This window comes from Colobus angolensis, unplaced genomic scaffold, assembly GCF_000951035.1.
Source record: "Colobus angolensis palliatus isolate OR3802 unplaced genomic scaffold, Cang.pa_1.0 Scaffold96, whole genome shotgun sequence".
Taxonomy (NCBI): Eukaryota; Metazoa; Chordata; class Mammalia; order Primates; family Cercopithecidae; genus Colobus; species Colobus angolensis.
In genome coordinates, this window is record NW_012123598.1 from 1,570,164 (window position 1) to 1,587,661 (window position 17,498).

Below are 17,498 nucleotides of genomic sequence, written 5' to 3' on the forward strand. Positions count from 1 at the left end.
GCGTGAAGGGAAGGGGTTGACACCAGAGACAAATGAGAATGAAGAAAGGCAATCTAAACTACATACCCCAGCAACTAAACTACTTACACTTCTTTTACCCAACTTTCTTCCAGGAGGACAACCAAGGAATAAATCTGTTTTCCTCACCTTGTTCTTCTGTCTCTGCTGCTGTGGCACCTTCTTGTTCCATATCTTGTGAGATTTCTGCAAAAGAAGAATGAATTCCAACATACTTGTGTTTATTATTCAAATCAGATATGTCAGACAACCCCAAGATAAGCTCAGTCATGCCGTATTTAGTTTTCTGGCCAGTTTAAAGCATGGCAACTACTGGCTCAGCTAGGAGACAGAGTGCTAGTACAATGAGCACTAATTCAAGGCTTGAGGGTGAGAGTCCCAGGCTCATTTCTCCTTGGAGAGCCTTGCACAAGTTATTAAAATGAGCAGTAGGTCGGGCATGGTGGCTTACGCCTGTAATCCCAGCACTTTGGGAGGCCGAGGCGGGCAGATCACCTGAGGTCAGGGGTTCAAGACCAGCCTGACCAATATGATGAAACCCAGTCTCTACTCAAAAAAAATACAAATATTAGCTAGGCATGGTGACATGTGCCTGTAATCCCAGCTACTCAGGAGGCTGAGGCAGGAAGATCACTTGAACCCAGGAGGCGGAGGTTGCAGTGAGCCAAGATCGTGCCACTGCACTCCAGCCTGGGTGACAGAGCAAGACCCTGTCTCAAAAAAATTAATAAGAATACAAAAATTAAATGAGGGGTAAAACCTACAGTTAATTAAGGATCTTAGGATCTTACAGCCAGATGTTGTGATACATGCCTGTAGTCCCAACTACTCGGGAGACTGAGGCAGGAGGATCACTCGAGCCCAGCAGTTTGAGGCTGTAGTGTGCCACGGTCGTGCTTGTGGACAGCCACTGCATTGCAGTCTCAGCAATACAGCAAAACTCTGTCTCTTAAAAAAAAGAATTAAAGATTTGAGTCAGACACAGGATTCAAATGTGAATTGTCATATACTACTTGTAAGATCATCAATTACTGATGTTCATCTGCAAAAGCGAAGAAATTATTCCTACTTTGTCAAATTGCTGTGGAGATGATTTAGTAGAGTAATAACACAGCCTCTGGCACATAGTAGCTACCACTGACTGAGAATAACCACTATATATATTTATCAGGACATAGTTACCATGTGAGGCTAAATACAAATTCCTCTTAAGATCTATGAGAATAGATTTGCCACTTTAAAGAATAATCATTAGGGTGGTCTTTGTCTTGTAAATTAGAGAAAAATTATCTATTTTTCAAAAAAATCACAAACAGAATAAAAGCCATTTAAGGATTTTAAAGCATGGGAGTAAAGTTACAGATGTAAATTTTTAGATCACCTTGGTTATTGTATGAAAATGGATTGTATGTAAAAATGAATTGCATTTGAGATGCAACTGAAATGCCTTTAAATACAGCAGATGGGAAGAACTGTGAACAAATGGGTCATATATTACAGGTAGAGACCATGTGATTTTCTGATTTGCTAGATATAAGGTGGAGAAAAGAAATATTAAAAAATACAGCTAGTTAGGAAGTCGAGGCACCAGAATTGCTTAAACCTGGGAGGCGGAGGTTGCAGTGAGCCAAAATTGCGCCACTGCACTCCATCCTGGGAGACAGAGTGAGTCTCCATCTCAAAACCAAACCAGAAAAAAAAATGACTAAGCTTTTGGTGTAAATGACCAGGCATATAGTGATGCTATGTACCGACATGGAAGACAGTGGAGGCAGATATCAAGCGAACGCTCCACCCAAAAGCAGAAAACATGCCCTTCTCAACTGCAAACAGACCTTCTCCAAGATAGATACATCAGGCATAAAGCATGTTTCAAGTTGATGTGCTTTGAAATTATACAAAGTATGCTCTCTTAACACAATGAAATAAGATGAGAAATCAGTAAGAAAATTTGAAAATTTCCAAATACATGGAAGTGAAGCCATACGATCCTCAACAGGTCAAAGCGGGGAAACAAAAGGAAATTAAATCCTTTGAAATGAGTGGAAACAAAACACAACAGTATTTATGGTGTGTAGATAGAGCCATGCATAAAGGAAAATTTATAGCTATAAATGCCCAAGAGAGATCTGAAATATAACATAACTTCCCACCTTAAAGCAGCAAAGAACCCCCTTTGGGGTTAGTGAGCAGCAAACTGTCCCCAAAACGGACAGAGAAAGGGAATAAAGAACCGAAGTCAACAAAATACAGAATGGAAATACAATAGAGAAAACAAACCCAGCAGTTTGTTCTTTGAAAAGAACAAAATTGACAAACCTTTAGCCAGACTGACCAAGAAAAAAAAAACCAGATGGCTAAAATTACTGCAGTCAGGAATGAAAGAGGGTCACAACTAACAACCTTAAAGAAATGAAAAGGATTTTGGCCAGACACGGTGGCTCACGCCTGTGATCCCAGCACTTTGGGAGGCTGAGGTGGGTGGATCATGAGGTCAAGAGATCAAGACCATCCTGGTCAACACGGCGAAACCCCGTCTCTACTAAAAATACAAAAATTAGCTGGGCCTCATGGTGGTGGGCGCCTGTAGTCCCAGCTACTCAGGAGGCTGAGGCATGAGAATGGCGTGAACCCAGGAGGTGGAAGTTGTGGTGAGATGAGATTGTGACACTGCACTCCAGCCTGGGTGACAGAGCGAGAATCCCTTTCAAAACAAAACAAAACATACAAAGATGTGGTATATATACACAATAGGTTATTCAGCCCAAACACACAGGAAATTCTGTCATTTGCTACAATATCGAGGAACCTAGAGGACATTATGTTAAGTGAAGTAAGCCAGGCACAGAGGAATACCAGCGGATCTGACATGTGGAACCTAAAAATATCTAACTCAGAATTGGAGGGTGGAACGGTGGTTACCAGAGGCTGGTGGGGCAGAGAGTGGACCGGGAAAGGTGGAAAACATTAGTGAACAGGTACAAAGTTACAGCTAGACAGGAGGAGTAAGTTCTGGTGTTCTACTGCACAACAGTGGTGACTGGTTAATAACAACGTATATTTCAAAACAGCTAAAAGAGGATTTTAAATGTTCTCAGCACGGCTGGGCGCAGTGGCTCAAGCTGGTAATCCCAGCACTTTGGGAGGCTGAGGCAGGCAGATCGCCGGAGGTCGAGAGTTTGAGACAGGCCTGGCCAACATGCAGAAACCCCGTGTCTACTAAAAATACAAAATTAGCTGGGTATGGTGGCGCGCTCCTGTAGCCCCAGCTACTCGGGAGGCTGAGGCAGGAGAATTGCTTGAACCTGGGAGGCGGAGGTTGCAGTGAGCCGGAATCATGCCATGGCAGGCCACAAGAACTGAACTCCGTCTCAAAATAAATAAAATTTTCTCAGCACAAAGAATATTTGAGGTGATGGATACGCTAGTTACCCCAATTTGATCATTCTACAATATATACATGTATTGAAGCCTCATGACCCCATAAATATATACAATTCTTATTTTTCAGTTAAAAATCAAAAAACAGTAGTGTAAAGAATCAGAGAACATGCAAGGTTCTGTCCATGGTGCTGATCCCAAGATCTCTTCGGGAAAGGACTCACACACCAGAGACAAATGAGAATGAAGAAAGGGAAAGTGGATTTCCCCGCCATTTGAACTGCATGGACTTCTCTCACCCAGCTTTCTTCCAGGAGGGCAACAAATGAATAAATCTATTTCCTTCACCTTGTTCTTTTGTCTCTGCAGCTGTGGCAGTCTCTTGTTGCATAGCTTCTGAAATTCCTGCAAAAGAGAAGGGAGAAGAAGAAACACAAACATACTGTGTATATTATTCAAATCAGAGATGTTTAACACCCCAGATAAACTTAGCCATGCCATATGTAATCTTCTGACCAGTTTAGAGGACAGAACCACTGGCTCAGCGCAGGGCAGAGTATGCCAGTAACAAGCCCTGGATTCAAGATCAGACTATTCAAAATCAAAAGTATTTCTATACACTGGCAGTAAACAAAATAAAATGAACAACTTGGCCTGGCACAGAGGCTCATGCCTGTAATCCCAGCACTTTGGGAGGCCGAGGCAGGCGAATCATTTGAGGTCAGGGGTTTGAGACCAGCCTGGCCAACATGGTGAAACCCCATCTCTACTAAACATTCAAAAAAAAATTAGCCAGGTGTGGTGGCATGTTCCTGTAATCCTATCTACTGGAAGGCCAAGGCAGGAGAATTGCTTGAACTCAGGAGGCAGAGATTACAATGAGCTGAGATCATGCCATTGCACTCCAGCCTGGGCAACAAGAGTGAAACTCTGTCAAACAAACAAACAAAAAAAGAACTCCACTTATAATAGCATGAACAAAATATTTCAGAATAAATTTGACAAATGAAATGAGAGACTTGTATCCTGAAAGCCACAAACAGAAAAAAATTAAGAAAACCCTAAATTAATGGAAAGACCACCCTGTGTCCATTGGTTGAAGACTTAATGTTGTTACTGTGTCATATACCCAACATTAATCTACATGACATAATGCAATCTTATCAAAATCCCAGCTACCTTATTTGCAGAAATTGTAAAGCTGATTGATACTAAAATTCACATGGAAATTCAGGAGACCCAGAATAGCCAATCTATCTTGAAGTCAAGTTGGAGAATCCCACTTTGAGCTCAAAACTATAAGGCAACAGTAATTAAGTCAGTGTGGTTCGGGTATAAGGTCAGATACATAGATCAACGGAATAGACTTGAAAGTTTAAAAGTAATCCCACACATCTATGATTTTAGACAAGAATATAGACAATGAAAAAGAATCGTGTTTTCAAGAAATATTGCTGGAGAACCGGTTATCTACACACAAAAGGATGAAGTTGAGCCCTCTACTTCATGCCATATACAAAATTAGCTCAAAATGTTTAAAGACCTTAATGTTTTTAAGAGCTGTAACTACAAAATCCTTAAGAGGAAATATTGATGTAAACATTCTGATTTTGACCGTCTGATTTTGGGTTAAGCCCAATTTTTTTTTTTTTTTTTTGAAATGGAGTGTTGCTCTGTCACTAGGCTGGAGTGCAATGGTGCAATCTCAGCTCACTGCAACCTCTGCCTCCCAGGTTCAAGCGATTTCCCTGCCTCAGCCTCTCAAGTAGCTAGGACCACAGGCATGTGCCACCACGCCCAGCTAATGTTTTGTAGAGATGGGGTTTCACCATGTTGGCCAGGATGGTCTGGATATCCTGACCTTATGATCCACCGCCTTGGCCTCCCAAAGTGCTGAGATTACACGCATGAGTCACCGTGCCCAGCCAGGTTAAGTAATTTTTTAAAGATATAACACCAAAAGCACAATCAATCAAGGAAATAAATTTATCTTCATAAAATTAAAGCCCGCTGTGCTTCAAAGGACAGCATCAGTGCGAAAAGACAATCCAGAGAACAGGGAAACATGTATTTTAAGTCATGTCTCTAATCTGGATAGAATCTTAGTAAAGTATTGCAAATCAACAATATAATAAAGTTAAAAATGGACCAAGGATTTGAATATCCATTTCTCTGAAGACACACAAGTGGCCAGTTAGCACATGAAAAGGTTCTGAACATAATTAGGGAGATTCAAATCAAAACCACAGTGCACATTTCATACCTACTAGGATGGTTACAATAAAAAACAGAGGAGCAAATGTTACTGTAGCTTTCATTAAGGTGTTGGTGAGGATGCAAAATGGCGCAGTCACTTTAGAAAAACCGGTTCCTCAAAAAGTTAAACACAGTTGCCATATGACCCACCAATTCCACTCCTAGGTATACGCCTCCCCGAATCGAGAACACGTCTACACACACACATGTGAAAATCCATAGCTGCGTCACTCATAATGGCAAAAAAAAAAAGAGAACCCAAATGTCCAGTCCATCATGTGATAAACGAACAAGAAGTGTTTTATATACGTTTACATATATAAATGGAATACTTTTTTTTTTTTTTTTTTGAGACGGAGTCTCACCCTGTTGCCCAGGCTGGAGTGCAGTGGCATAATCTGGGTTCACCGCAAGCTCCGCCTCCCGGATTTACACCATTCTCCTGCCTCAGCCTCCCGAGTAGCTGGGACTACAGGCACCTGCCCCCATGCCCAGCTAATTTTTTGTATTTTTAGTAGAGACGGGGTTTCACTGTGTTAGCCAGGATAGTCTCGATCTTCTGATCTCGTGATCTGCCTGCCTCAGCCTCCCAAAAGTGCTGGAATTACAGGCGTGAGCCACTGTGCCCGGCCGGAATACTGTTTAGCCATAAAGTTATGAAGTCCTGAAACAGGCTATGATATTGACAAATCTTTAAGGTATTATGTTAAATGAAGGAAGCCAGTTGCAAAATACAACAAAGCATCCGGTTTCATTTATATGGAAGGTCCAGAAAAGGCAAAAATCAGACACAAAGTAGATGACTGATTTCCAGGGCTTGGGTGTGGGGGAATGACAGCTTATAGGTATGTGGTTTTCTGGGGTGATGAAAATTTCCCGAAATTAGATAGCAGTGATCGTTGCACAACTTTGTTAATACATAAAACACTGAATTGTATTAGGATGAGTTTTATGATATGTGAGTTTTCTCTCAACTTTAAAAACGCAAGCAAAGTATGTGAAGAGATTACAGACTGGTTCACTCAAACACAGATGCCAAATTCGAAGTGATTTATCAGCAAACTGTGTCCAGAACTGTATCAAAAGGTATGTAATGCTGCTTATGTCACATATATTCCAGGAAAGCAAGAGCGGTTTAACACTAGAAAGAAGTCTGTAAGTGTCATTCATTACAGTAACAGGTTCAGGGAAAGTAATTTTAAGATCATTCCAAATTATGCAAAAATAAAACAGGCCAATTTTCTCCACCTTGTTGTCTTTCCTGAAGGATTTTTTTTGGGTGATAGAAAAGTCCTAAGACTGGACTGTGGTGATTGTTTCATGTTTACAAATTCTTGAACTGTATTCTTAAGATTTTATGATACGTAAACCTGCATCGAGTTATCTGGAAAGACAAAAAAAAAAAGTTGGGCGCGGTCCCTCATGCCTGTAATCCTAGCACTTTGGAGGCCGAGGTAGGCGGATCACAAGGTCAGGAGATCGAGACCATCCTGGCTAACACGGTGAAACCCCCGTCTCTACTAAACATGGTGGCGGTTGCCTGTGGTCCCAGCTGCTTGGGAGGCTGAGTCAGGAGAATGGCGTGAACCTGGGAAACGGAGCTTGCAGTGAGCCGAGATCGCGCCACTGCACTCCAGCCTGGGTGACAGAGCAAGACTCCGTCCAAAAAAAAAAAAAAGCAAAACAAACAAAAAGCCACTAGGGGAGGAACACCTTTCCTTGTGGAGGTGGATTTCTATTCGGAGGTATGTTGTGAGCATCATAATACATTTGATCTGTTAGACTAAATAGATTTGTCCTGTAAGCGATGAAAGAATCTGAAGTTACATAGAATTTGTAAGATCTAGGCCAGGCGCAGTAGCTCAAACCTGTAATCTCAGCACTTTGGGAGGCCGAGGTGGGTGTATCACTTGAGGTCAGGAGTTTGAGACCAGCTTGGCCAACATGGCAAAACCTTGTCTACTAAAAATACAAAAATTAGCCGGGCGTGGAGGCGGGTGCCTGTAATCCCAGCTACTCAGGAGACTGAGAAGAATTGCTTGAACCTGGGAGGCAGAGGTTGCAGCGAGCTGAGATCCTACCATTGCGCTCCAGCCTGAGTAACAGAGTGACACTGTGTGTGTGTGGGCGGGGCGGGGCGGTGGTGAGTGAAGGAGGCAAGAAATAGAAAAAGAAAAAAGATCTAACACAAAGATGACGTCTCAGTCTGGGGAAAAAAAAAAAATCAGACTTTCTCTTGGCTGATCTACCATGGGCAAATCTGTCTCTGGGCTTTGGAGTCATATGTACAATGCTGACTTCAGATGGATGTATCTTATTGTCTTCTCCAGAGTTTTGTGATAGATTTATGGAAACAAGTTTCACAAACCATACAATCCACCCATTGAAAGTGTGCAATCATGATCGAGAATATTCAGATTGTAACCATCACTACAATTTTAGAACGTTTTAATCACCCTCAAAGAGAATCCCTGCCCTTAGTCCTCACCCTCTAGGTTTCCCCATTCACCCCAGCCCTAGGCAACCACTAATCTACTTTCAGTATTTAAATGGATTTGCTGATTCTAGACATTTTATATGAATGGAATCATTCAATACGCATCCTTTTGCGATAGTTTCCTTCACGTAGCCTAGTGTCTTCAAGGTCCATCCATCTTGTAGCATGCATTAGTATATTCTTTTTTTTAAGATACAGTCTCGTTTTATCACCCAGGCTGGAGCACAGTGGCACAATCATGGCTCACTGCAGCCTCAAGCCCCCTGGACTCAAGCAATCCTCCTGCCTCAGACTCCCAAGTAGCTGGGACCACAGGTGCTCACTCACACACTTGGCTAATTTCAATTTTTGAAGACATGGGGTCTTGCTACATTGCCCAGGTTGGTCTCAGACTCCTGGGTTCAAGTGATCTGCCTGCCTCAGCCTCCCAAAGTGCTCGGATCACAGGTATGAGCCACCTAGTCCAGTCACATCATTCCTTTTTATGCCAATATACTATTATATGCATATACCACATTTGATTCTATAGCTTGATAAACAGCTGCATTTATTAGGTTGCCTTAGTTTCAAGGGATATCTTTTTCCTTCCCAGATGGAGTTAACCTCTTGTTGCCCAGGCTGGAGTGCAGTGGCACAATCTTGGCTCACCACAACCTCTACCTCCTGGGTTCAAGTGATTTTCCTGCCTCAACTTCCCAAGTAGCTGGGATTACAGGCATGTGCCACCACGTCTGGCTATTTTCTCTTCTTTTTGTATTTTTAGTAGAGATGGGGTTTCTCCATGTTGATCAGGCTGGTCTCGAACTCCCAACCTCAGGTGATCCACCCACCTCGGCCTCCCAAAGTGCTGGGATTACAGGCATGAGCCACCAAGCCCAGCCTTCGAGGGACATCTTTGCATACCCAGCCAATTAGGAGTGATGACAAAAGCTTGTGACCCCCTATGATGTAAGCTTCTTGAGGGTAGAGTGTCTGTCTGATGGCCCTTGCCTCTGCACATAGGTAACACCTGGAGTCAGGTCTTTCCAGCACAAGCCCACCTTGCCTCAATTTAACCATGTGAGATTTCAGCGTGCCATTGAGCTTCTGGGTCTCACCGGACAACTAACGACCGTCACTACCACGTAAGATTGAGAAGCATGAGCTTCTCACGCACTGGCACAGTGCATGATCCACATGGTCTCAAGAAGCGGTAGTTCTTGTGTCCAGGAGGAGTTCAGAGGGATTTCCTAATGTGGCTGACGGCAAGAGCCCCGGCTTTTGTCAGGTTTGTTTCAGTCCTACTATCAAGGTTAGTCTGTGTGTTTATTTTATGCTAACTCTAAGCCACCATTCAGTAACTGATAAAACCTCTAAGACGCAGTGTTTTTGTTTTGTTTTGTTTTTGAGATGGAGTTTCACTCTGGTTGCCCAGGCTGGAGTGCAATGGCACGATCTCAGCTCACTGCAACCTCCGCCTCCCGGGTTCAAGTGATTCTCCTGCCTCAGCATCTCGTGTAGCTGGGATGACAGGCATGCGCCACCATGTCGGCTAATTTTGTACCTTTTTTTTTTTTTTTTTTTTAGTAGAGACGGGGTTTCTCTATGTTGGTCAGGCTGGTCTTGAACTCCCAACCTCAGGCGATCCACCCGCCTTGGCCTCCCAAAGTTCTGGGATTACAGGCGTGAGCCACCGCACCCGGCCGTCTAAGATGCAGTTATATCACATGAAGGATAACACGTCACACTCACCTTGTGAAGCCTGGATTGACATCAAACTCTGCGCAATGCCGAACCTTTGGGACTCAGGGCCTCTGACTCAGATGCCTGTTACTCAGATGTTAGCTTTGAATAGTTCTTTCCCACCCACAGCCTGAGCAAAGCTCCATCAAAACAGAGGTTGGTTTCAACCCCTTCCAAACCAGATTAGGTTTTACAGTCAACACTGGCTGCTGGGAGATGAGTAAGATGGTGGTGGTGCAGGTAGCAGCAAAGAATGTATGTTTTCTACACAAGCCTGCCTTTCTCCCTGTGTATTTTGCCTTCCCTGGTGTCATCTCAAGTTTTTTGGTTTGTCTTTCCTGTCCCACAACGTGTGAATTTCATGAACATGTGTGCTTCAGCCAACGACGTATTGTAAACATGCAGAGCGGTGGCTGGCACGTGGTCAGTGCTCAGATGTTTGGGGAATTGTACTGAATCTGGTTTCATGCTATCTGGTTCTTTCCACCAAAGCCCCCAAACTGGGTTATTGGGAGGAGCTTGTCATAGTAGGGTCATAAGGTTACCCAAACTGAAGATGATGGGAAGTCAAGTTGTAAGAAAGCCTTAAGACCACAGAACTCTTTTTTTATTTGGAGATGGAGTCTCGTTCTGTCACCCAGGGTGGAGTGCAGTGGTGCGATCTTGGCTCACTGAAACCTCTGCCTCCTGGGTTCAAGCGATTCTCCTGCCTCAGCCTCCCAAGTAGCTGGGATGACAGGCGCTCGCCACCACGTCTGGCTAAATTTTTTGTATTTTTAGTAGAGACAGGATTTCACCATGTTGGCCAGGCTGGTCCGGAACTCCTGACCCTCAGGTGATCCACCCACCTCAGAGTGTTGGGATTACAGACATGAGCCACTGAGCCTGGTCCCAGGTCACAGAACTCTTGAACTTGGAAAGAGAAAGACCAGAATTACCAGGTCCTCAGAACCCAACAGGTCAGCTAATGGCAGGGTAGTGAGACTAGAAAGGACACTGGACTATTGGAAGTCATGGTTCTAACCCCTAAAGATGCAAACTGGTTGCCATGTGTCTTTAAGCACATCCTACTTCCCCTGACTCCACCCCACTCACCTGGCACTTCTTCCTTGCTTGGTCCTTGGCCAGTCGTTGTTGGTTCAAGATCTTCTGGTGAATGTCCTGCAAGACAAAGAAAAAGGGAGATTGGCCTCAATGAAGTCACTGTAATTACCCAAGCCAAGGATAAGAATGTCCTGTGCCCAAATTATGGAGGGGAACCAAGCCAAACCTCAGGATCTCAGTTTATTCCATGATTGGCCTATAACAGAGACAACGGAGTCAGACCTTCCTGTGCCAGCAGCGGCACACTGAAGAAACAGAGGCTTACAAAGAATTCTCTGGCCCCAGTTTTGCTGGATGGCCTTGGGTAAGTCACACAATGAGGTTAATCATAGTGATTAAGTGTTTCTTTTCAGTCCTCAAGACCTGTCTTGAACGTCAGACCCAGTTTAGTCAATGACTCACTACGTGTCTACGAGTTACCCAAATACAGGTGCCTTCAACACAGAAGATCCAACCTTGACTACCCACCCCTCAGTCTACTTTTCGCAAAACATCTCTTCCATGGGGTGAGGTCATGGAACCCCATCCACTCAGTTTATTATGCCAGAAACTTGGGGATCACCCATGACACTGTATTCTCTTTCTGAATTTAGTTCTTAAAAACTGTCTCGTATACTTCTGAAGCATCTTCCATTTCTACTTCTTTCTGTACCATCACCCTATGCTAAGCCACCTTTATTTATCCATCACCCTATGCTAAGCCACCTTTATTTATCTCATGGACACTAGAAAGATCTCAGACTCGTCTCCCTACGTCTGTCCACGACTCCCTCTGGGTCACTCAACACTTTGCAACAGTGCTGAAATAGAAGTTTGATTATTTCTACTACCACCCCTTTAAAACTACGTAATTGCTTCTACTTACTATTACAAACATTTTCAAGATACCATGTTATCTGACTTCTAGTCCCTCCATCTTTATCTCCTGCTCATTCTCCGTGGCCCAGCCAAGCCTTCTGTTAAAGGCTTTGGAATGTCCCTACTTTATGTTCAGAATGTTTTTCTCTCCCATGCTGAGGCAACTTGGCCAACTCCTTTTCCTTTGTCTAAGCCTAAAGCTCACTTCTTCTAGGAAGTGACTCTAGACTTCCCTGTAATCTGGAATAGGAACTGTAGTTTTTTTTTTCTCTCTCTCTGCCTTTTAAGACAGAGTCTCACTCTGTCGCCCAGGCTGGAGTGCAATGGCACGATCTTGGCTCATTGCAACCTCTGCCTCCTAGGTTCAAGCGATTCTCCTGCCTCAGCCTGAGTAGCTGGGATTATAGGCGCCCACCAAGCCCAGCTAATTTTTTGTATTTTAAGTAGAGATGGGGTTTCACCACACTTGCCAGGCTAGTCTTGACCTCAAGATCCTGAACTCAAGTGATCCGCCCACCTAGGCCTCCCAAAATGCTGGGATTACAGGTATGAGCCACTGTGCCCGGCCGTAAGACATTTTTATATAACTTTTTTTTTTTTTTAAATATGGAGTCTCACTCTGTTGCCCAGGCTGGAGTGCAGTGGCTTGATCTTGACTCACTGCAATCTCTACCTCCCAGGTTCAAGTGATTCCTCTGCCTCAGCCTCCCAGGGAGCTGGGATTAGAGTGCGCCACCATGCCCAGCTAATTTTTTTATTTTTAGTAGAGACAGCGTTTCACCATGTCGGCCAGGCTGGCCTCAAACTCTTGACCTCAAATGATCCACCCACCTTGGCTTCCCAGAGTGCTGGGATTACAGGCATGAGCCACCCCTACCTAGCCTGTATCATCCATTTTCTCTACCTCACAGAAAGCTGCAGCTCTCTGGCACTTGACATATGAGAATTTAAACATATGCCATGGTAGATGAATGTTAACAATGAATCTCATCTTTGTCACATATTAGCCCATGAAGTTGGTCAAGTTATGTAACTTGGAAGATCCTCTATTACAGCTTCAGCCACGCGGAACCCATTTCATTGGGTGGGGTTGAGAATCAGCTGTGGGGCATGACAGTTTCAGTGCAGTGCTGACTTGATAAACCCCAGCTGTCATTTAATTTTTATGCCCTCTTCCTGTGAATAATACCAACATGCCCTCCACACGCGGCCTCTTCGAAGTTCAGAAGACAGAGCTCTTGAAGTGCTTTACAGCTAATGCTGCTGAGCTGCATCAGGTGACTGATGTGCAGGCATGCCACTTGTGTGTGTGTGTGTGTATAAATATATATATAAATATACGTATGTATCTATATATGTGTGTATATATAAATATGTGTGTGTATATATAAATATGTGTGTGTATGTGTATGTATGTGTATATATATACGTGTATATATAAATGTGTGTGTGTAAATATACATGTGTGCATATAAATATGTGTATGTGTATAAATATATGTATGTGTATATAAATGTGTGTATATAAATATATGTGTGTATATAAATATATGTGTATATGTGTATAAATACAAGTATATATAAATGTGTATATGTATGTGTATATGTGTATATACAAATATATGTATGTATGTGTGTATATAAATGTGTATGTGTGTATATAAATATATGTGTGTATATGTGTATATAAATATATGTGTGCATATATATATGCGTGTGTATATATGTATGTATATATAAATGTGTGCATATATACATATATGTGTATATATATGTGTGTATATATACACACATATATGTGTATATATACATTTTTTTGAGACCGAGTCTCACTCCACTGCCCAGGCTGGAGTGCAGTGGCATGATCTCAGCTCCCTGCAACCTCCGCCTCCTGGGTTCAAGCGATTCTCCTGCCTCAGTCTCCCAAGTAGCTGGGATGACAGGCATGTGCCACAACGCCCAGCTAATTTTTTGTGTTTTTAAGTAGAGACGAGGTTTTGCCATGTTGACCAGGCTGGTCTTGAACTCCTGACCTCAAGTGATCCTCCCACCTCAGCCTCTCAAAGTGCTGGGATTACAGCTGGGAGCCACCGCGTCCAGTCCACACCTGGATTTGTAGGGCCAATTCAGGGGCTCAGTCAAGGGATTTGTTCAGTCTACAGTTGAAGGGATTCTTCAGATAAAAAAGAACTACTATTTTCTAAATGACCTTTCTCCTAAATACCCTAAAATAACCACAGAATCTGATCTGAATTCTTGCTGCACTATGGACATCAACAGTCTAAGAAAGACCAAGCCTTAGAGATCAGCACCTGGAACACCTCAGTCCTCCATCTCATGGCCAAGTGTGAGACTCACACCAAACCACTATTAGTGTTCTCAACCAATGAGGTTCTTAGCCACTTTCTACTCACTGCATTATTGAATTTTTGCAATGGCACACACAGTATCACATTTCCCGTTCCAAGATGTGGGAACCAAGGTCTCACGACCGACCCGTGATAGTGCCACTCAAGCTTAGCACTTACACCTCAAATCCTATTAACTTCAGTGCAAGTCCGTGTGAGTGGAGCCGTTATCTACCCATTTCTCCCTCCTCCATCACTTTACAGGCTAACGACTGCACTAATTTCCAGCCAGTGACGATGACCAATGCGATCCTTCTCACAGCTCAGACTCACACTGCAGAGGTGGACCCGGTTACCGAACAATGATCCTTCCCTGTTCCCGTGAGAACCTGAAATCACCTCCCTGCCCTAGACGTGCCCCAAGTCTCACTTACTTTTCATGTCATCCCTTGCTTTCTCCGAGAGGGTTGGCAGGTTCATATTTTCAAAGATGCTAATGGACGTAGCCCAGGCGAGTGATGCTCCATAATACTCATGCAAGAGGAGTGCCAGGCATTCCACGTTGGCGTTCTCGATTTCAAACTGTGGAAGAGAGCATGTGGTTGATTCTGAAGATTTCTTCTTTAGTAATTCCTTAAATGTCTGAAATTCTTCCTTGTCTAGCTCATGGAGACACCATTGTAGCCCATAGCTGGAAAAGGTGAGCGATTTGTCTCCTTCCATCTTGAGACAAGGCTGAGAACTCAGGTTTTGGGGGAAAAGTGGATTTTTTGGTAACATGGAGCAAGTAGGACCTGTGGAAAGAGTGACAAGATTCAAAAGAGGATCTTGCAGCAAATCCTAAAGTTGATACAACTAATGTCAATCACCTCACTAGATGAATAGCCTTCTCTCTCTTCAGTTCTTCATGGAAGAAGCATTTGTTGCCACAACATCTGTTTATCCTGTTACTAGAACATCAGTGCTGGGATATTTTGTTTTCTGTACCCTTAGTTCCCAAACAGCATCTTAGAATAAAATTGGACATGCATGCCACAGATGCTCTTGGCTAGTATGTCATACTCAGAAACACTGACTGTGGCCGGGCGTAGTGGCTCATGCCTGAAATCCCAGCACTTTGGGAGGCCGAGGCAGGTGGATCGCTTGAGGTCAGGAGTTCGAGACCAGCCTGGCCAATATGGCAAAACTCCATCTCTATTAACAATATATTTTAAAAAATTAGCCAGGAGTGGTGGCACATGCCTGTAATCCCAGCTACTCAGGAGGCTGAGGCAGGAGAATTGCTTGAATCTGGAAGGCAAAGGTTGCAGTGAGCTGAGATTGCGCCATGGCACGCCAGCCTGGACAAGATTGAAACTCCATCTCAAAAAACAAAAAACCACTGGCAAATAGATTCCTACCAGTTACTAGTAACCAGTTACAGGATTCTTCCATCAGCTGATTTCTGTTACGCCTGTTAACATTGAGTTCCATAAACACAGTAAACAGTCTTGGTGTAAAAATAAACTGATAAATACTTGAAAGTCATATCTGATAAGGGATTTACATCTAGATAATATACATGCAGTAATAGGGAGACAAAGAATCCAACTTAATATGGGCAAAGGATCTGAATATCCATTTCTCCAAAGAAGCTATGCAAATGCCTAACGAGCACACGGAAAGATTAACGTCATAAGTCACCATCAGGACCAATTCCACCCCTATTTGCTGACTCATTTTATAGATAAGCATCCAGGACCTCTGCTATGAATTGCTTCTCCAAGTTGTCAAGAAGCCTGGTCTATGATGACATCAAAATGTAGCAGTTGTTATAAGACCCCACGAATAATTCCTAAATCTCTCAAATTTCTTTTTTTTGTCATAAGAGCTCTATAAATAGTGACAACCAGTACTGGTTGGCCAGTTGGAGTAAATCTTGTTTGCCCCCACCATTACTTTGTGGTAGACAACCAAGCAATCAAAGGAATACCATGTAGTAAAACATTTTAAAGACTCAGGTAGACAGCAGCTTGTCATTTTCTGAGGGGCAATATTGGTGTGAGGTCACCCTTGCTTGACACCTGTGCATTAATAGTTTTTGAGCTAGACTTGCAGATACGCCGTAAGGTCCTGTCAAGTCACCTCCCTGGACCTGGAAGCATCCCACCAAGGGAAGAAATCAGCCTGCAGGGGGCAGGTTCTGTTAACACTGATTTTTTGCTCTGCTCACTTAGACAGGGCACCTGCTTTATACTCCCTCGACCTGCAGGGACAAACTTGTCCCCAGTAGTTAGCCCTGTCTTTCCTTCTGCCTACCGTTCTTTCCATGGGAAAGTTTTAAGATGGGCTTGCTGAGATTACTTCAATTAATTAGGAGAGTCAGAAGATAAATCATAAAACACACAGAAGAAAATATTTAAAGGAGGGTAGAGATGGGAGACAAGAGCCTAGAGATGTCATGGTAGCTAAAATCTATTCAATGAGGTTTTGTTTTTTTTTTCCCCCAGACTGAGTCTTGTTGTTGCCCAGGCAGGAATACAGCGGTGCAGACAGAGGTCACTGCAGGCTGCAACTCCTGGGCTGAAGCAATCTTCCTACCTCAGCCTTTCTAGTAGCTGGGACCAGAGACTTGCTGTCACTGCACCAGCTTTTTTTTTTTTTTTTTTTTTTTTAAGTAGAGACAACGTCTCACTATATTGCCCAGACTGGTTTCAAACTCCTGGGTTCAAGCAATCCTCTTGCCCTGGCCTCCCAAAGTGTTGGGATTGCAGGCTTGAACTACCGCACCCAGCCAAACTTGATTTTTTCTTTTTTTTTTTTTAAGACAGGGTCTCGCTCTGTCACCGGGCTGGAGTGCACTTGTGCAACCTTGGCTCACTGCAACCTCTGCCTCCCAGGTTCAGGCGATTCTCCTGCCTCAGCCTCCTGAGTAGCTGAAATTACAGGTGTGCACCACCACGCCCAGCTAATTTGTGTTTTTAGTAGAGACAGGCTTTCACCATGTTGGCCAGGATGGTCTAGATCTCTTGACCTCGTGATCCACTAGCTTCCCAAAGTGCTAGGATTACAGGTGTGAGCCACTGCACCCCACCAGGTTTGACTATTTCTAACCCTGTTCTGATTTAATAATTTAATTTGCTTTACAAGATGAGGTGATATATGTGGGTACACGTTTTCGCCTGAGACACAGGAAACAGGTTATCACAAATACCCTTTTTACAGGAAGGGCCTCTGAAAAGAGTGGAGAGGTGGCAGTCCCTGCACAGCTGTCATTGAAAAGAGTAGAGAGGTAGCAGTCCCTGGACAACTGTCACTGAAATGAGTGGAGAGGTG

The 17,498-nt window shown here is 43.5% G+C and overlaps 1 protein-coding gene across 1 annotated transcript in view; it reads right to left on the reverse strand.

The window, feature by feature from the left end:
- The window catches only part of NLRP5 (NLR family, pyrin domain containing 5), a 59,084-nt gene that overhangs the window by 40,422 nt on the left and 1,164 nt on the right, over window positions 1-17,498 (reverse strand). Inside the window, exons 2-5 of the mRNA XM_011932436.1 lie at window positions 14,618-15,023; window positions 10,970-11,035; window positions 3,748-3,804; window positions 148-204 (exon numbers count right to left, since the gene is read on the reverse strand). Coding sequence (XP_011787826.1) covers window positions 148-204; window positions 3,748-3,804; window positions 10,970-11,035; window positions 14,618-15,023 — 586 coding nt within the window. The remainder of the gene's footprint in view (window positions 1-147; window positions 205-3,747; window positions 3,805-10,969; window positions 11,036-14,617; window positions 15,024-17,498) is intronic.